The 21,167-nt window shown below is 40.5% G+C and overlaps 1 protein-coding gene across 2 annotated transcripts; it reads right to left on the bottom strand.

Annotated features, from left to right (window-relative positions):
• Positions 1-1,659: 1,659 nt before the first annotated feature.
• Positions 1,660-20,500, bottom strand: LOC119647234 (acidic leucine-rich nuclear phosphoprotein 32 family member A). Of its 2 annotated transcripts, XM_038048094.1 has the most exons (8): positions 19,709-20,500; positions 10,400-10,563; positions 10,121-10,333; positions 9,990-10,054; positions 9,256-9,666; positions 9,092-9,192; positions 8,878-9,028; positions 1,660-3,153 (listed from the first exon to the last, which is right to left on the bottom strand). In XM_038048094.1, the coding sequence occupies exons 1-8, from the start codon at positions 19,754-19,756 to the stop codon at positions 3,110-3,112; spliced, it is 1,197 nt and encodes a 398-aa protein (XP_037904022.1). In that variant the 5' UTR covers positions 19,757-20,500; the 3' UTR covers positions 1,660-3,109. The 2 variants fall into 2 exon arrangements, with proteins under 2 accessions (XP_037904022.1, XP_037904023.1); XM_038048095.1 differs by lacking the exon at positions 9,256-9,666 and having other exon boundaries at positions 19,709-20,499.
• Positions 20,501-21,167: the final 667 nt, after the last annotated feature.

Raw genomic sequence — 21,167 nt, 5'->3', positions numbered from 1 at the left:
TGTTTAGTTGGTAGTCCGCCAGTGTGCTGTTGCGGGAGTCCAACACTCTGTGTGTAAACGCATTCTCCTACCCTACTCCCAAAAAAAAGATCTTGTCTTAACTTCAAGTATTTCTGCAAAAAAATTAAGATCGCATTGATCCTTTGGCACAAGTAGAAAATGTTTTACCAGGTGTACAAATATGGAATGCGGTTTAAAAAACCGTTAAATTCAGAAAAATGGTAAGAGGCTTATTCAAAATATATTTCATTGCTAGTTACAAATCATCTTTCAGACAATTCGCAGACACCACGCCAGCGAAAATCATCCTACGAAAAAAAAACGTCACTTAGCAAGTGCGTGATGAAGTCAATTCTAGCTTCTAACGCATCGGCTTTGGGGTATGCGCATTGCCATGATCAAAAATCATGTTGACTTGGATCTAGCCTCCTTCGATATTCTGCTCGCTTTTCAAGCAGCGGACGAATCAAATCGACTAATTGTCGCTGGTAACGTTAAGTACTAGCCTTTCCAGCTCATAACAAATTACACCCTTCTGGTCGCACCGAATAGATAGCATCGCTTTTCTCCTCAAACAATTTAATTTTGCGGTTGATGTGGCTAATGCGCCTGAATTTACGCATGATTTTTGAAGCTTGGGATTCTAAAAATAAATCCACTATTGAACACCCGCCGTGATACTATGCTAAATCAATGTTCTGGTTGGGAATGGGGAAAATACAGAAATGGGCAGATGAATTGTGCCCATGCCTATCTTTTGAAACTTCCCCATATCTCTTAGGCGATTTGAAACAGTTTTGTGAGTAACAACCAATGGCCCTGGAAGATATTTTTTCTCTGTGAACCATCTCCGTCCAACAATACTTGGAATTCATCATCATCCGAACGGCCGAAACCGTAGTTCACAAGTATCTTTTCACAGAAGTAACCAAGTACAAACGGTCCCGAGGAATTATATAACCGCCAATTAAGCATAGTGAATTGATTGGCCTCTTCAAAGTCCGACTCGCTCGAATACTTCACGAAAGACATTTTTTAGTGTAAGATCACCCCGTCAATAATTGGACCTTTCTGTTAGAGCATAGCGAAGTTCATCTAAATACAAGTAGGATGAACAGCTCCTTCGGGCAACATGAGCGTCACTGATGTTACTGGAGCAATCAATGGTCGAACATGACACACAGGAAGGATGAATAAGGTAGAGCTAACGACTGGTGTGGGAATTTGCTTCTTGTTGCTTGAGGCTTGGGAAGGCGTGCAGTATAAAGTAAGATGTTGAGTTGCACAAAAGCTAGGTAGCTAATTAATCGCGATTTTGAAAGGACCACTCATATAGGCCTCCCACTTTGGACAACACGGCAGCTTACTCTTAGCAAATTCTCGCTTCACGTTCTCAAGAAATAGTCACGATATTTGAATAACTGGAATAAGTAATGGCACACAAGTGTTTTTTTACATTTTTTTATTAAAAATTTTCTTGGTTACTCCAAGTTTTAAATGCTTAACACTTTACAAAAATAAAACAGCTTTTTTGATACAAAATTTCCCAATTTGTGTTGTTACGAAAGGAAACGAATGAATATTACAATTCAAAAAAAGAAAAAAAAAACATAAATAAGAAGTTGTAACTATCTTCTTCCTTCTTTAAAATAGAATGAATTTAATGTGAATATCTTTATTGAATCAAGTATAGTTCAAAATGGAGTTTTTAAAAAAATACAGTGCACACTAGGTTTTATTCTTCTTTAAAAATAATGAATACCGCAAAGGATCTCGTCTGCTGAAACTTACATCTACCGCACGGAATAGAGGGGGTGAAAACAGTGTCTAAATAATTGTAACTGAATAGTAACAAACAACGATATCTGCAAATTTCTTCCTGAATCTTTCATCGTTTTTTCTTTCAGCAGGCTTACATTTTGCAAGTCTCTTATCAAAATATTGATTCTATCTGATTGGCATTTTGTGGAACAAAAATTGGAGAGTGTGATGTTAACTCTGGGATTTGGGTGGAAGGGGGGCCTAGCGAGGAGTCTTTTTGTATTAACCTTTCTGTTTACCGATTACTTTGCATTCATTAGCAAACGCAGACGATAATTGGTAGAGAGAAAAGGCGAAACTTAGTCATTATCTAGCATATAAGAACTTGCTTCTAAAATATGCAGCACTTGGTCTCATCATCAGCGGTTTCAGTTTTATCTATCTTTCTTGCTTTCGGGAGAATATTTCATCTGAACTTCGCACGTTGTCTCTGCGTCTTTCTTAATTCAATTTACTTTCTACTTTGCTGAAGAATTATTTACATAAGAAGTGTTAAATAAGACTGTAAACGATATTAGAACTTATCACGTGACTCAAAAACGTACACCCGAAAGGGTATTTTATTCACTTGCATTTCATTCCGACTAATGGGTTCGCGTTAATTTCATTCACAAACGCATTTCTTTGTTTCGAGTGTATAAAAGCCGACCGGACTGTCCTCTAATTGAGAAGCGGCTGCTATGAAATGAGGACGTTGAAAATAAAACTTACAAATGACTTTAAAAACGTCTGTTTTTTTCTTGCTGGGATCCATGAAAAGTTCGTACTTTGCGTTGCATCTGTATTTGTGTAACTTGTGTGCAATTGTGAATACTTGAATGCATTTTAATATTAACATATATTTAAGCAGACTTATATAACTTATTATAAACAAATACAGTAAAAAAGGTATTTATTAGCTTTCCGCTGGTTCAATTACTAGAGAATCATAAATGCCAAAAGGAAATGAAAACGGGATCGAAAGCTAATGTGGTCTGGTGACTTGGGGATGGCTAGGTTTGCAATATTTTGTAAGGGTTCCGTTAATTGTTACATGATGTATTTTGTTCCTATACATGATAGAAATTGACCAATGTTTCTCCTATACGCGTGTGTATATTGTATCTAAACTTTCCAATTGTTGAAGAGAGAAAAAAATAAAATCAAAATGTTGGGGTTTACTTTTATTACTCTTTGTTTTTCTCATTTTCCGTTGCTTCTTCTTTTCTTTGTATTATATGTAGTTTTATCATTATATTTGTTTTTGATCTTCCCATATTTTGGATCTTCTCTTAAGCACATATGTAACTTAACCCTCGTGCTTTCTCTTTTTGCCACGTGCTTGTGACTCTTCTGAAACGAAAAGAAAAACGAATTAAATGAGAATTTTCGGAAATTTTTCGAAAAGAAAATTAGATTAGGAAATTAGGCGGAAAGTTTAAAAATTAGAAATTAGTATCGATATTCGATCGTTGCTATCTGTGGCTGTTTCTGCTTCTCTAAGAGCATATTAACTCCGCCATCTCCTGGTAACAACATGCCCAAGCCCAGGTAAAAGAGTGTTCGGGGAAAGTGAGAAAAAAAGTAGTCGTGGACGCCCAGCTTAGTTGGGATAACGCCACCATATTGCATCCTGCATGACTACAAGGGGATCTGAAGTAATTGACCTGGTCTTCAAGGTGAGGGGTTCGGAACGATGGGATTACAACCTGTCATCCACCAAAAAACAACATGAGATGAACAACCTCGAACCGGGAATAAGTTGGGAGTCACTTTCATCGTGGATAGGGAATTTAAAACAAACGTTATCGGCTTCGAACCTATACATGAAAAATGGTGAATGCTTCGCATCAAACAATTTTTTGTGTAAAACAAAACCTTATTAAAATCGATTCACTGTCTGTCTGTCACACGCACTTCTCTCCAAAATGGCTTAACCGATCCGAACGATATTTTGGGTGAAATCGCACCCATTCAGTGAGTGACCTAAATTTACGTGGAGTTTAAAAGGGGGCTCCCCATATATGCCAAGGGGGATGTATAAATTTAAATTGTAAATTGCACGAGTAATGAGTCAAAATGTGCACATTTAAAATAAAGACAGAACTCATTTTAGGAAACTACACAACCCAAAAATCCGAAAAAAATACATTGGGGCGACCCTTAACGATACTATTACCAAGAGACTAAAACAAGGAATCAAAGGACCATTCCTTCCATAAGATGTCTTCAGTTGAGATTAGCACTACATAGTGGAATTTCTGCACGACAGTGGACAGTTTCAGTGGTTACCTCACATAGATACATTTGACAAGAAAGAATGTACATCCCTTTTCCCGTAGTATGGGGTACCCATGGCACTCTGTGTGTGTGTCCAGAGGGAAAAGCCATAATAATGGAAAGAATGAACGGAGTCGTATTATTAGCAACAAAGTTATAATATGTAAAAATTGTTTATTCTGTGTGAATTTACTACACCCTAAAGGTGCTCTGAGGTGTTATCACTTTGGCTTGCTGACCATGATGCAGTATGCGCTGCAGACTTAAGTAGGGCGATTAGACCCGAGTCTGCACGGAGACTCATCTGAAGTGGCTCCGGTCACGAAACCTTACCAGGGGTATACTGGTACCACAGAAACCGATATAACAATCTGAATTTACATGTCTCAAAAGAGTTCCTGGTTTATATACTTTCAGTTCGGTTGTAGCGTTGGCCCCCTAGTGGGCGTTTTATGAGAATGTGATTACGTACAAACAGGCAAAAAGACTTTCGGGTCTCAAACGTGAAGCTGCGTTTCAACTCGTAGAGTAGAGGGAGTCCATTCACCCAATATAGTCTAGTACCGTTGTTGCTTGTCACAGCGGGGCTCTGATTGTGGTCACAAAATCAATCCATGTCTTAAGAACACCGTGGGGTTAAGTAGAGTCCACAGGTAGTTACATAAAACCACCAAGGACGTATTGCACCCTAAAGCAGCATAGAATGCCAGTATCCAATTAAAGTAAATTAGTCGTGTTACCAACGGAGACTCCCGATACAGAGAAGGGGGCTTGCTACTCAATGTATCATTAAAGCGACTTTGTCAAGGTAATGTTGCGATTATGTTGAGTGATCTAAGGAAGTGCCATTTCCAAATATATTTATATATGCCCTTCACCCTTGGTGGGGTATAGCGCGTCAACCACACCTACGCGCCGCCGTTCGAAGTTACCTGAAATGCGCTTCAGCTCCTCGCACGACTTCCCCGAGATGCTCGTACTCGTCCCCTACTGTTGTTCGCCAAAAGTCCTGGGGCGACCCACTTATCGGCTATTTTGGGAGAGTGGATTCCAATGCAGGGCATAGCCTGCAATGCAATTGTCGCCCCTCCTTAATGTGTGACCTATCCACTGACACTTTCGTCCTCCGATCACATCACAACGTACTCGGATGATATGATGCAGGTAGGTACTAACGAAAGCTTGGAGCATTTTAGGAACAGAGGAGTTCACTTTCCATGTGCTACTCCTATGTAGCAACACAGAAAGAACACTAGCACAGAACAGTCTCAACTTATCTTGGTGTTGAGATAACTGCATTTCCAAATTTTGGACAGGGCAACGAAAGTGGATCTAGTGCTGTTAATGCATCGGGCAACATCTAGTTTGGTGCCGCCGTCGGCAGAAACCACGCTTCCTAGATATACAAATTAGTCGACGTTTTCGACGTCCATTAATGCAGATAGGGAGAGTACGATGATCCGTCAGACTGAGAACTAGTTTTGTTCTTGTTTATCTTCAATCCAATTCTTGTTGCCTCTCTTTCCAAATCTAGAGCAAACAGATATCAGCGTAGTCGAGGTGTTTGAGGAAAGATGTCATCGTCCATTGAATTCCTTCACGTCCATCGAACAAAGCAGCATGAAGAACGTCACTAATAAAAACAAGAAATAATATCGGCGAAAGGATGCAACCCTGGCGGACTCCGCTTTGGATCTCTTACCTCGATGCAACGCGTGACATTTCGGACCATCATATATCCCTCTGATAATAGTTTTTTCTCTGGAATGCTCCTCCTACATAGAGCACTCTAGATGCACTTCCTGTTCACGATATCGAAAGCTTTCTCGAAATCGATGAAGAGCAAATGCAACGAAGAATTAAATTCCGCAAAATGATCCGTACGGTGTTGATGTGGGCAACGCAGGAGAGTCCGGAGCAGAAACCGGCCTACTCTCTGCTGAGATATTTTTTAATGCGTTCGAGGATCATTTAGCTATTATCTTTGCGCAGAGGAGCACGCAGATACTCCTCCAATTGGCACACTTAAAACCGGTCCCCTTCTTTAGAATCTTAGCGATCATCCTCTTCATTCACTTCCATCTTTCTCCACTACACTCATTAGCCGGGACCGAAATTTTGCAGTTAGAAGTCTCTCAGAAACCGGTTTCCAGGAGAAAAGCGTGCCTTGCGGTAGTCGTCAGACATTGGATTCACGTTTTCTACCACTTGGCTTTCCAGAGTACAAAAGTATATTGCCGCAAGAGGGAGAGGAGTAGTATCCAGAGTCCCACCATCTTACTTCACTTATGCCCAGAATGTGTTTATATAACTGGAATCCCCGCTCAAGTCAAGGACCCTCGCTACCGTTGTCGAGGACGGTGCACACTTTCCAGAAACCAATCATAATCCGTTTTCGATAGGCAACCGTTTCGGTAGCAATAAAATTTGCATGTTGCTAGCCCACAAATTTCTGTCCTTTCTAGTCGCTTTGAGTGTTTTCTTAAGCCCCAACTCACAGGCCATTTCCAAAAAAAATACTATTATTAACTTTATTTGAGCAGATATCGCAATGGAAGTTATTTTGAAAATTAGCCGTCGTATAGGAGCAGCTTGATGATTTTTTTTTTAGATTTTTGTTTATTTTGGATTGGATTCGATTTTTGGATAGTTTCTGAGAATGGGCCTGTCAAATAAGTGTGGCACTGTATGGCTCCCAGTGTTTCATGTGTGGGCTTCAAACCAGCTGGCTAGCCTAGGTATATAACTGATCACGAGACAATATTGCCCTTGTTAATTGTACGTTTTTCATAAATGAATGAAACGAATCTTCTTATTAAAAGGGATCTAGGCCAGTGAAAATATACATTAGACTTCGAAATAACGAACCCCCGAATAGCGAAAAATCTTCAATAGCGCACATCACTTTTAGAACTTTTAATATTATCTAAATTGTTCAACACTTGAAGTAGAAATTCAACACACCAAAATTTTTTTTTGGAAAAAATACGAGAATTGCAAGCTCTAGAAAAATAAATGCAAATGGTACGTAAACTTCTTATAGATTTTAGAAAACAAGTTTTGTATTTTAAGTAAAAATTGCCTATTGGTAATGCAATTATTATACAAGAGACGTGAGGAAAAATGGAAGAAAATTACCAGTCTTATATGACTAAACAAATGACTAACCGTGTCTTCAGTCCCACGAAAATATAACTTGTTAAAGTCGTCAGTGTGTAGGATTAGAAGTAGAAGAAAGAAAATTTTAGGTACTGCCAGTGGTGCAACAGCATCTTCCAGGAATTAAATTTTTACGGTAGGCGACAACGACTAAGGAATCTATTAATAAGTGGAGATAGGATAAATGCCAAATGCCAAAACAAAGGAAGTAAATTCCCGAGAGAGAGATAAGGAATACGTCATTTGAAAATTACTGATGAAAGTCTATCTGCAAACAAAGAAGAAAGAAGAATCCAGTTATAACACTACTTTCAAATTTATCGGACCATCCAAACTTGCGATTGGTGAAGTTCGAGACCTCTGAGAGTTGCGGAAATCCGCTATTTTTTTTGTACCATAGGTAAAACTGTTTTTAAGGTTTTGTGAGAAACAAAGGAGAAACAAAACCTTATTAGAATCGAGTCGGTGTCTGTCCGACTATCTGTCACACCCGATTTATTCGGAAACGGCTATGTAATCTGGTGTTTCCTTTACATGCAGTAAATGGCGCCATTTTGTGTTAAGTTTAAGAGGGGCACCACATATCAATTCGTCAATACCACACCGATGGGAGTTCGTATAAATGGGATTGCAAGAAATTATTTTGTTTTAGTTTTTTAGTCATTTGTATATGAATATCAATTACTCCAACCAGACATGTGTGCATGTAGGTAGTGCCTAATCCAGATAGATATAAGTAAATCGGAAATATTGGTACGATGAATTTATATACGTGCGTATAAATGTACAGTATTCGGAAATAGTCAGTTTGTTTGTTTAGGATGAGCGTAATATCTATAGCTGTAATATGTACATATATCTCGTAGTTTGGAAAAATATGAAGGAATATGTTGGATTTGTAGCTACATATGGATAGAAAAATGTACGTTGAAATTTCTTACATAAGATGAACACAAAACCTTTATACCCAAAGCGCGGGCTTCCAGTATTGGATATCGTTTGAATGCGAACGAAAAGTAATGCTTTTGCCACCAAACGTGACAACTTCCAATCTGCGGGCCAACATTAATGAAACTTATATATATAATGGGAATAATATAATGGGAAGTAGTGAAGTTATAGCTTTACGAAATTCATGACAGAAAGCTCTCATTTTATAATATCGAAAACCTGTTTCCGGCATCGTCCTATTTTACTTCTTCTTCTTTTTCTTCAGCCTTTGTCCCGTTCAAAAGCGGGGTCGGCTCGTCGTGATCGGCTTCGCCATTTGGCTCTATCGAATGCCTGATCTGGGTGCAATCTCGAGGCTTTCAAATCCCCATCCAGCGTATCAAGCCACCGTTGTTTAGGTCTGCCTTTTGGTCGTTTACCATCCTATTTTACTATTATAGCATTTTACAACATCTCCCTCAAAATATTTCCAAATACAGGCCTAATTTTATTTTGTTCGGTATTTCGGGAGCCTACTGTAGTTACCAAGGACACTCATGGGAGAATAACTAGTCGTTATTTTTGCGAGAAAATGAATATGAATGATTTTTGCTATAAGTGCATTGTGGTGTATCTTGTATTTATTATGATAACCGAAAGTGAAAAGAATGCAAAATTTGTTAATGTTATGATTCATAAAGCACGTACCTGGCACTTGGGCTTCTGTTTGATTTTCATCCTTAGCAGCTTCATCCCCTTCATCTGCTTCTGAATCTGTGTCACCATCTTCATCATCTTCTTCTGCTTCATTTTCCTCCCCCCAATCGGAATTATCTTCTTCTAAATCCTCATTATAAACCTATAATGGATATCCAAGTAAATTATATAAGCTTTCGCCCAAATTATAATTTAGATTTATTACCTCTGATAATGATACGTCCCCATTATCTTCCTCATCACTCTCACCATCTTCATCATCATCGTCATCATCACCTTCATCATCTTCGTCACCTTCCTCAGAAACTGTAAGTAGAGAAAAAATAAATTTCAATTATTTCTCTTTCCGAAACTTAATTGTTGCCTTACAAACAGCATAATTGACTAGGGTCATTATGAGCATCAGTCCAAACATCAACATGGGAAGGCTGACGGGCCGTGGCTGTAATTGACTACTATCACTCTCTTTGGCAGTTTCGTCTTGTTTCCTCTCTAAATCAGCAGACCTTGCATTTTCATTATGGCTGACTATGTCATTTTCTAATATTGCACTATTATTTATCACAGATTCGGTAGAGTCGTTTCTCTTTATTTTATCACTAACTGACGAGGATTCGTCTTGTAATTTCAGCTTTTCCAACAATTCGTCCAGATCGTCTGGTTCCTCGTTACTAAGTTGTGGCTTTATAGCCGCACCCCGTTTTTGCACCAACTTCTTCTCAAAAGTTTCCAATTCGTCCAAATCTATTTCCAACCCATTAATGCAGAAGGCGCCCCCAGCTGAAACAAGTATTTTGCGACTTATATTTCGACTAGATCTTAACTAATAAAATGTACCTCCCCAAGTATAAACCTAAAACGAATTAATCAGCGCAAATAACAAAGCAATTAAGAATTTTCCTATAAAAGCATAATGGCCTCTGTCTTCTGTACTTTTAGTGAGTTACACAGTTGAATGGACGTCTTTTTTTGTTTTTATGTATTTAATCCTATATTGATAAAATCGTGGTCATTGATCTGCTGCCAGTATTACAGCCCAAAATAATAAATCAGAACGCACAGCCTACTAAGTGTTCATGCATAAATTGAGAATAATTTCTTACCGACATCATCGTCTTCAGAATCGTGATCACCATCTGACGGCGCTTCAACTTCATTTGCATCAAAACTGCGAAATATAAAAGGATGTAAAAGCTGAACACCCGAAACTGAGTTAATGCCATTAAAAACTCACCCGTCCAAGTATTTAAGCGATGGAATCATTGCGAAAATCTTTTCTCTGTAGTTCTCAACGGCTGTCGCTTCATTGTTAAACAAGTCCAGCACTTCGAGATTTTGGAAATTCTCTAGAGGTTTCAGCGTCTCCAGATTCTTGATTTTATTTCCGGATAAATTCAGATTTGTGAGTTTAGGACTTGTTATTAGGTAATTCAATCCATTGGATATTCTGTGCAAATTTTGATTATAAATGATTAATTTCATGATCTTCAAAGTTAATATAAATTAGACTTACCTGTTGTCCGACAATTCCAATTTCTTTAGATTAGGTAGTTTTGGAAATCCTTTCAATGTTGTTAAACCAACATTTATTAAACTGAGGGTTTCCAAGGCTGTGAATTCATCGGTCAAACCGTCAATGTTTGTGCTTCGACAGTTATCCAAATTTAGCTCTTGTATCTGAAATTAAAAAAAAATAAATAACAATATAGTTGACCATCGTTGTGATAACAGTGAATTAAAAGGAAAAAAGGGTTGAAAAGAGCCAAGAACGTATACTTTTTCTGTATGAGTTCAAACTCGGTCATAAAGTGGCAGAGGGGACCAAGAACATTAACAGCACATTTGGAGCTGATACGGTAAGCGAACGAACCACATGGCGGTGATTTGAAAAATTCCGGTCAGGCGACGTAAACCTTCAAAGTGAGCCACGTAGACATCCAGGACCATCGATTGACCAGGACCATCGATTGATCACGACGAGCTGCGTTTGCTAGTTGAATCCGACACACGTCAGTCGGTGAGAGACATTGCAGAGAAACTGGACGTATATTATTCGACAGTTTCTCGGCACTTGCAACAACTTGGAAAGGTGAAAAAGCTTGACAAATGGGTTCCGTATGCCCTTACGGAGCAAAATATGGAAATTTGCAGTTCTTTACTCTCCGGCAACAGGAGTGACCCCTTTTTGCACAGAATGGTGAGATGTGATGGAAAGTGGATATTATACGACAATCGTTTCAGATCAGCACAATGAGACTAGATGTTGATGAGCCACCGAATTATATGCTGAAACCGAGCCTCCATCCGAAGAAGGTAATGGTGACTTTTTGGTGGTCTACAGCTAGATCTTTTCCACTATTCTTTTTTGGCACCTGGAGAAACGATAAATGCAGAGAAATACTGTGCCCAACTCGAGAAAATGGACCAAAAATTCAGTATTCGACGGCCGAGATTAGCCAACAGAGATGGTGTGGTACTACTTCACGACCTCGTGTATCCAGAACGTCGGTTCAAAAGTTAAACGAATTGCAGTATGAGACTCTGCCTCATCCACCAAATTCACCGCAGCTTTCGTCAACCGACTACTACTTTTTTAAGCATTTGGATCATTTTTTGGCGGAAAAACAATTTAGGAATGAAGAGGCCATCAAAATTGCCTTCGACGAGTTTATCAGCATCCGAAAATCCGAAAAATTTTAACTTTGTTAGTTAATAGTATATCCACGGAAATAACTATGACGGCAAATTTACCTTTTTATTTTAAATAAGAAGGAATCAATTTTGGATTGCAAGAATAAGAAATAAATTCAGTTACACAGTTGTCTACAATATTTGTATATTCAAATTCATTGGAATTCATAAACAGGCGCGCAAAAAAATAAGTTATTTTGACCGTTTTTAGTGCGAAATAAATATAAAGGCAGCGTTGAATTGTTCATTTGAGTTGTAGTGAGAATGCAAGCACACAAAAATAAGTGAAATTTTATTGTCGCTGTCTTCTTCTTCTTCTTTAGCCTTTGTCCTGTTCACAAACTGGGTCGGCTTGTCGTAATCAGTTGCGCCACTTGATTTTATCAAAAACCTGATCTGGATTTAGTTCGGTCTTTTTGTTACTTACCATTGACCTCGATGTGCAGACCAATCTTGACGAGTGAATTAGCACAAATTACATGATTATACCATTGAAGACGCCTCTCTCGCAATTTTTCCAAGATCGGTGCAACCCCATATCGATCCCGGATATCCTCATTTCGAATGGATTCAAGGCGTGTCACGTCACTAGTCCAACACAACATCTTCGTCTCCATTACCAAAAGGCGCCATACATTATCCTTTGTAATCAGCCAACACTTAGAACCATAAATGATGTAAGACATTTATTGATACGTCAATCACAAAGAACGCCAGTTGTGAAACCCCACTTCACCCAGGTCGCGCTAATGTGTGAAGTAATTTCATAACGCAATTCTCCGTTAGCTGATAGCACTGACCCGAGATATTTAAATTGCTCAGTTCTGGGCAAGTCACTGCCATTGCCAGTGATAATTCCTGTTTAATGGGGATCTGTCGTCAATAAATTCAGTTTTATTCAGATTCAATCGTGTTGCATGAGGCAATCATTCCATTTTTTGACAAGTTGCTCGAGATCATTGTTGCTATTATATTAGACGCCAGGAAAACATCATTTACCTAAAACGATGTATAGGGCGGCGCTGGATGTCCCGTGTGGTTGTGTCCATAACAAGAACAAAGAGGAATGGCTTGCTTGAGAAACACCGACAGAGACACAAAACGATTTTGATATAACCGTCACAATTCGAACTTTACTTTTCAGACATTGAAAGGGCAACTTAACCCAGCGCACGAGTCACTCTGGTACTAAGTTTGCCGTAGAGCATTCCAGATTAGTTCGTTTGGCGCTTCTTCCAGTTTCAGAAACGATTCAGAATGTGGGAACACAATGGTCAAGAATGCGTTCAAAAATCTTCATGGTATGAAACAGCAACCGAGTTGGACGATAATTTGAACATTCTACTGGACTAAATTTTTTCCCATATTGGAACTGTGGTACTTTCTCGCATCAGATTTCTACCTTCCTGAAAAACCCGAATAAAGGATGCACTGATCCACAGTGTTGAGTCCCCATTTCTTCAGTTTCCAGAGCTCACAGGACCTGACGACATTCAGGTCCTGTGGCTTTCTCCGATTTCATGCCATAGGTTTTATTAATTCCTCGACTTCAATTGCGCTGATAGGGGGAACTGCTCCAAATGCCGGCAATGATTGTAGAAATGGAGGATGAGTAAATTCTTCGGTTCGCCGGTCGGTAAGCAAAGTACCGTTTTTGTCATTAACGCAATAGAAGTGTTCGATATCCTGTGTGCGGTCGTTTCGATTTTTGGCAGATCTCTCTCGCCAGCCCGAGGGTCCAGTTTATCGTAAAGATTTTTGTAATGGGTGACAGCGATCGTTTTCTCTGCTTTCCGATTGGCATTCTTGTAAATTTGCCAATTGGCGAGCGTTTTATCGTCGAGAAAATTGTGGTAGAGGCGTTTCGCCTTACGGACCTTCATTTCGACATCGTCATTCCAAGGCCAAGTATCTCGGTTGATGTACCGGTTACCTAGTTTGGTAACATCGACAGTTGCAGAGGCCGCTTTGTGGATGGTGTCTTTCATGTGGTTCCGAGATTCCTCCATATTCGCAATGGCTGGTAATCGCGTAAGTGAGATCATTTCTTCTTTCTTCTTGCGAAATCGCCGCCATTTAATGTGCGGCAAGCCAGTGCGTTCCTCACATGGTTTTATCCGTGGCTTAATTCGCAGGGCTGCATTCAACGGCCGATTTTGTGGTGCGATGGTCTCATAGGAAACAGCTTTGCAGTCAGTGACGGTGGTAAAATGTCGGGGTCTTATGAGAATATAGTCGATTTGCGTTTTACTGTTCTCACTATAAAATGTAGGAAGATGAAATAATCGTTTAATGAACCATGTATTGATAATTACAAGGTCATGGATGTCCGCAAAATCGACTGTACACTCGCCACCCTCATTGCGCGCTCCAAACCCGTCAAGGTCGCCTGCAATGACATAAAGTTGCCAGAAGGCATCTTTTTCGGCATAAGGTCGAGTGATGTGCACGCGGTGAAGAAGTGAATAGTGCCAGCTGATATAATGGTGAGCTTCATAAGCCTATCATCAAATCGTTCGACTTATTTAATGGAGTCTTGGAAACCCTCTGAGATGGCAATGCCATTACCGTATTGAATATCTGAACTACCAAATTAGAGAGTTTATATCAAGTTTTATCAGGTTCGCGTTCTAGGTCGCAGCTGTTGGCCCCAGATCAGATATCAATGCTCTTGTGAGTTCCTCAGTCTTTCCTGTGAGGGTGTCAATATTTAGCGTGCAGACACGTATTTGATTTGCTCGGACTAATTTGCTCACGTCCAGACGCCGTCCATTCGTTAAGAATTTAATTTTAGTAGTTTCCATATGCCGCAAGGAAAATCTTTGAGGCAGGAACAATAAGAAAAAATTAAGCGGTTATGTTCAAAATTGGAAACAGTATAGCTGATATTATAGGAAAACATTCTGGAAAGTTTGAACGCAATCCAATTATTATTAATAATGTTATTGAAAGTCAGTTTATTGAATTCTAGGACGTGTATGGCGTCATCATCATATGTACAAAATGAACATATGACATTTTGGCTTTTCTTTTTTAGGTTATTTTAGTTATTTGGCATGTGTGTGCTAATGAAATTTGCGGGTAGTGTTCAATAAGATGGACGTGTGAGCACAAATGTATGCTTTGTACACAGAGTAAAGCGGAAATGCGTTAGATCAATTTTATGCACAATATTTATGTCTTTAATATGAATATACATATGCATATTTTTTTGGCAATATATGATGGAATATTTTGCATTCTTGTTCGTATGTATGAATGGAAAAAAGTACTCCTTTTGTATGTTACAATCCATTCTTTATTTCAAACCATTCACTTATTATTATGATATTAAAGGAATTTGCACTGCGTCCTTAAAAAACTATTGTGCCCCTTTTACTCGTCATAGCGTATTTACTCCCTATAATATTTCAAGCAAGCCTATATCCTTCAGGATAATTTAATATATTCCCTATTTCTAGGTATTGGCATCTGGTATGAAGTATTCCCCCAGGTGCCTCGGCACAAGTGCCGAACACTGCCCAAATCGTGTATGGATGTTTCTCTGCACAGAAACTGCAGGTAGTGTCCGTAGATATCCCTAGCTTATCCACTTGATAGTTTAGTCGGCGGTGACCAGTGAATATTCCCACTGTAATCCGGAGGTTCTTCTTGGTGAGGTTTACACAGTCCTTTGTGCACTTGGGTTCGTATCCTCCATAAACACCCTTGGCTGCTCCATTCCTGATAGGCTCGCCCAGTATAGTTCCTTCAGCCGTTCTTCTTCATTTTTTAATGTTATAACCACAAACCCGTTTCCAATTCCACAGAAGGATTCTGGCCCGTGTAGAGGCGTCCCTGCCCAATTCATCCGTTGCCTCATTACCTACTAACTCACCATGACCTGAAACCCATCCATTCAGACCTGATTGTGCAAGCCAAGCGCATTCAGGCTCTCAAGGCATTTCCATACTAGTTTAGAGTTCACCTGGTGGGACCTGACTGTTCACTGGATATTGGAATTCTATGCTATCTTATAAATTGCACTACTTTGACTTTGTTAATAATAGCGCGATTCCATCACAATCTTTTCGTGGCGTGATGTCAGCTTTTGCGCACTAGGTATAACAATGAAATCCCTTTGTTATATCGATTAGAAACATATTTTTAAGGCCATTGACTATGCCATCACATTAAAACTCGTTTAAGAAACTCATCTTTGCTTAATTGATTGTAAATTAGTTTTACTGCATTAAATACTAAATTTGAAATTGCTGGTCCATGTTCGTAACCACTTTCATCTTCCTTGATTGCCTTTCGTTATTGTCAAGAACACTTTCGGGGTATAAAAGATCTTAGAACTTCGCGTTCTTAGAAATGTTTTGACAAAGTTTAGCTCAAATATTTTTTTTTTATAGATTTACATGGTGTTTCTAGGTATAATTCCACCCATTTTTAAAATATATTCAATAAAATCTTAAAGTTTAATAAACACCGATAACACATTATTAGCCGCCTCTAGATTTAAATGGCGAGTTCCTGAAATTCGCTTTCAAATTACCTCCACATCGACACCAAAGCTTTACTCACAGCATCGACTCCCTCGACCACTAGAGTGAACTTAGGGGGGCTTTTCCGGTAAATTTAAAAAAATATGGTACTATGCTATTATGAAGTCTATTTAAGGCAGCCTAGATTTCGTATCGATGCACCATTGTCGTTTTTTCAGAATTTTCGGTTTGATAAGTTCGAAGAACCAGACCTGTTAGACTTTTTGGCGTACAAATTTTGAGCCCTCATTCCACTACATTTCACACAGTCTCAGAAATAATCAAGCCCTCTCATTTACCTCGCATGATCATATTCTGTGAAAAAAATCACACCTCCCTTTCGCATGTATTGGGAGCCCCCGTTCAAACTCAGCACAAAATGGCGCCACTTGGTATTTGTAAAGGGATTGACAGACCACACCCTCTCACCAAATTTCGTGACAATAGGTTCAGCCGTTTTCGAGTAAATCGAGCAATCGCAGCTTAAACAGTCTGGCCAGTTGGCGGAATTATTTTTCATTCGATTACCAGCCGCCTGAACAGTTAGAACTGACAAGCCGAACTGGACGTGGATGGCGGGACGAAGCCATATTAAAACGCCGATTTGCGATTTCAATGAGAGCACGTACGATGTTCCAGAAATTCAATTCAATTTAGATGGATCCAATATTATTATCACGAACCAGCTCCTTTTATTAAAAGGCGAGCCAAACAGAAAATGGACTGTCCGTGCCGCAGTCCACCGCGACATATGCTGTCTAAAAACACGCCGACTGTTTTCAACGGACCAGTTTTATGCAAAAAGTGATACAGCTGCGAATTTTGTTTCCAAGATGATATCCCATGAAGGACTTCTACTTTTTTCGGTATCCATTTTTCCTGTCCGTCGCGAATTCTGTAATTTTTCACGTATCCGCCGCGGTAAACTGCTTGCTATTTAACTAGGATGATACCATATTTCATAATATAGAGTTCGCGACGGACAGTCAGGATAATGCTCCAATTCACACCGCAAATATCAGAGGATATTTTCGCGAGCAAGACCCGGTTTTTCGTGGCCAACATTTTTCCCAGACTTGAACATAATCAACATGTGGCGGAAACTAGCAAGCAAAATGTTTGCTGAAGGTTAAAAGTTTGCAGTAGTAAACAGCCCAAAAATACGATGAAAAAAGTATAGTTACAAATCGACTAGAATTACGTTAAATTGGATGTGCGGCTGCAGGGCGACTAATAAGGATCCACTCGTTATTGAAACCCAAGCATATGTTTTGTTCCGAAAACATCCTATGAATGCATTTATATAAATGTTTAGGCCAGTGTTGTATTTTAATAAAGAAAATAAGTTCATATTGTCAGTGAAGTTTCCTCATTTTCGGTCCAATGTTTTGTAGGTTTCTCACGATGTGTGAAAACTAAGCTGAAGTAGGTATAGGAATCAAAAAGTACAGGATTAACATCCAACCGACTAGGACTGATTGGATATTACGAATTGGCGCAGGCAAAAATGCTTCTTAATGAATACAATACCGTATTTCAGGTAGTAGGCATATTTTGAAAAGCTTCTATTTCTATTCTAATCATTTCTCTTGGAACTAGAGTTTGAAATGTCTCAGATTTTCCCAATAAAGACCCTGCGCTCCATGTCATTTCCGTCACTATAAAATGTCTCTTCCGATTCATCGAATTCAAAAATTTAATTTTAAATGCCCCCCGCCACCGCGGCAAAACAATATTCTCAAGGTCAATAACATAAACGAGATCACTCATAGAACGCCAGACAGGTGTAAAATATTTGCTGCCACAACTCTCTTCTCAAAACATTCCACTTTCCCAAACAGTGGAACAAAACAAATGCGCGCCATTTACCCAAATGTCTTTTAAAATTGGCGCCAAATTGCCGTGATGCACTTTGAACCTTCAGTAAACAAATAACGTCCTGCGCAATGCGGATGCAAGTGGCCGATTGCATATCGGTATTTGCTCTGCTCCAAGCACGAAAAGTACAACGGGCAAAATCACTGCCCGAATTCTATGCGAGGGAAAAATGCGCAATAAATCACTTTCGCCCTGTCCAAAAATGCAAGTTTCGTTCAGTTCGACGTCACATGTGGGGGAACGGAACAGCGCAAAGTCGATACTCGCCGGCAAAGTTTGACATCAAGTTCGCTCGACAATTTATCGCACAACATGAACGGAACAGAACAGGCAACTGCGACATCGAACGAAACGCTCGGCGAGACAAGTTGAAAATAGTCGTTGCTCGCACTCGGAGCCGCCATTACGTCTTATCAGCTGGGCGTTTGTGTTGTCATTTTTGTGGGAAATCCGCCGATTGGGAGCGCCATCGACCCCCGAAAACCTCGCAGTCGCATTCCAATCAATGAAGTCTTTGCTCTCCGTCACACTAAGGGCCGGAAAGGTGCGTCCCGGGCTCATTTGCGTGAAAGTTCACTTTCGGTCTCGTGAAAATTATTTGAAAGATGTCCGCCGTCCGCTCGGTTACGACACGGCGACTCGCTTGTAGTGGTGTTGTGCACGGGCGAGATGTGTAATTGACATGTCGCCCGGAACAGACCGAAATGGACCGGAACGACGTCGAGAGATCCAAAATGGATGTCAAGTAGAAAAATTTGCTTTCGCACTGAGGACTGTACAACGACGAAACTGGCACCATCTCCTGTCCAGGCGACATGATTTACGGAAGCGATGTATGAAATGCGTCCCCTCTGCAGCCCGCAGAGCTCCGAAATGCTTTCCATGATGTTTTCCAGGTAATTAGCCGCGGAAATGACCTGACGCCGGCGACCAACTTGCACTTTGTCAAATCGGCACGGGGCGAAAATGTTTTTGTTCTGCGCCGTGCATTCAGAGCCCTTTATTTACAATTTTTTCCGAATCGGGGTGCGTTTCCTGCAGCAGGTGATGCGAGAAGTATCAAGTGAATGCGTTGGAAACATCAGGGCGAGCAATTGCCCCTTGGCAAGGAAAAAGCGGGCTATGGTCACGGACGGGAGGAAAATGGCGCGTTAGGATTTCGTCTCCGGGAATCTGCCCGCGGAGGACAAGGTTTCTGTGCCACTCGCGACTACTTGCAAATGCTCGACGCAATCACCTGTTGTGGTGGCAACGACTTGGTTGCGCGCTGCATATCGAATCGCCGAATTTACGTAATTTTCGAATCAATAACAGACGCGCCTTCGCAGTGCATTCAGCAACGCGCTCATGGCGCAAATCCCATCTCCGCGGACGGCTGGAAATAAGTGGCGCGTGGTTCACGACTGCTGCGGCCGAAATCCTCCATCGCGAAACTGGTCACCTCCGCGCGTGGCAAGGACACGAGAGGTTTACCTGGGCGAAGACCCGACTTCGTGCTCGTCGCATAAACACGTTGCGAGTGAATTTTCCACCGTCTGTTGACTTTGCTCGGACGCGTAAGAACTCGAGGCAAATTTCCGTTAAACACTCGCGTGCGAAAATGCTGGCTCGAGGGAAGCTCGCTAAGGACACGATCCAGATTTTAACGGTTTTCTCGCTGCTGTCCTGAGCCCACTTCCTCAATTCAAGTCCGGAAAATAGAAAGTACATACAAAGACACTCACCTGGCTTGGAAGACGTCCCCGCTTCTCTAGTTGTATTCTTTTCTCCATTTTTCACCGAAGTTGTCTGCCCCCGTATCCTTTCCGTCTGGGCAACACTTTCCTAGGCTTTCGCTCGCTGGAAATCAACCGAAAAACGCCGCGAAACTCAAAACACCGCCACTGAGCTAGTCCCGGACTGCGACTGGCAGAATTTCAAAAACTCTCGGCTTTTCTTTCTTTAATTCTGATGTCGGGCAGGCACGCTGCTGTTCCTGCTGTTTTTCCGGCCGCTAAGTCAAGTACTTTCGCTGGCTTTCCTTTCTTTTGCTCGCGGAAGAATTTCGCACGCACGCAAATTTCTTTTCGGCGGATCGCTGAACACACTGACGACAACGACTACGACGGCTGTGTTCCACACGCCAATTGTTTCCTCTTCGCCCGGGTTTCACAATCGAACAGCGAAACGGCGAGTAAAATCAAAAACACTCACGGGATCCGCTTGCCGCCAAGCAGTTTATCGCATTGACCTCGAAATGGGCAAACGTCGACGAGACGTTCAAGACAAAGCGAGAATCACAAGTTTTCAGGACAAATCGATACCAGGAAAGCGAGCGGACAGTGCCTCTTCGGATGCAAGCAACAATCAAAGTGCAGGGGTCCACGGCGAAATGCGAACACGAGGCGAAGTTTTTCGAGCGATTCGCGGAGCAATTGGGAACCAGTAGAACGGGCTGGAAACGGGAACCGGTACACGTGCCGCCGAGTTTCGATGAGTTTCTGTTCCGTGTTGTGAGGCTTTTTGGATGCGTTTTGTGTCAGATACCAACCTGGAACGGAACTGGTGCAGGAACGAAATGCACTTTGTGCATAAAATGCGTTCAAATGTGATGCAGTGCTGCCGCTCTTATCTAGTAAACATGCACTTAAACGGGCACATTGTTTGCCTAACAATTCAATGCTTTGCGGACCAAATGGAAAGGAGATTCGCATAAATAGTTATAATTAACAGATTTTGCGTTGTTTTCTATAATGTAACTTGACGAAAACTATTATTTACACTGAATTAATAAAAAGCAAATAACAGTTTTCAACTGGACGGTCCTGTTTTATTTCTCAACAGCTTTTGTTGTGTTGTGTGGTGTTGCAAAATTTTCAGTTATCAAAAGAGTGGAAGATCTTTTCATTTCTGATCGTCCTAAATCGATTTCATGAAGCCTGCTGCATAGAACCAATACTGATGTTTTTATTATCGAAAACGGATTTGTTTTGCTTAGTTTCACCTCTCGGTTCGCCGAAAAACTGACAGTGTTCACACTAATTAATAAGGTTTACATTGACTTTCGAGCAATAGATAGCCGGCACTTGCCTATATTGCAAACGAATACATGGCTTCATATAAAAAATTTACGAAAATGTACTATATTGGCTAATATGAAAATCATCATTATCGGCACAAAAACCGGTATCCGGTTTAGGCCTA

This window comes from Hermetia illucens, chromosome 1 (assembly GCF_905115235.1).
Source record: "Hermetia illucens chromosome 1, iHerIll2.2.curated.20191125, whole genome shotgun sequence".
NCBI classification, from domain to species: domain Eukaryota; kingdom Metazoa; phylum Arthropoda; class Insecta; order Diptera; family Stratiomyidae; genus Hermetia; species Hermetia illucens.
The sequence above is the reverse complement of the archived record's forward strand: the minus strand, read 5'-3'. Positions and strand labels throughout refer to the sequence as shown.

Coding starts and splice junctions, on each gene's coding strand:
- LOC119647234 (XM_038048094.1), bottom strand. CDS start 19,756: ATGGAGAAAAGAATACAACTAGAGAAGCGGGGACGTCTTCCAAGCCAG. Junction 10,334..10,399: donor TTGGAATTGTCGGACAACAG/GTAAGTCTAATT, acceptor AAATTTGCACAG/AATATCCAATGGATTGAATT. Junction 3,154..8,877: donor AACAGAAGCCCAAGTGCCAG/GTACGTGCTTTA, acceptor TTTTCGTTTCAG/AAGAGTCACAAGCACGTGGC.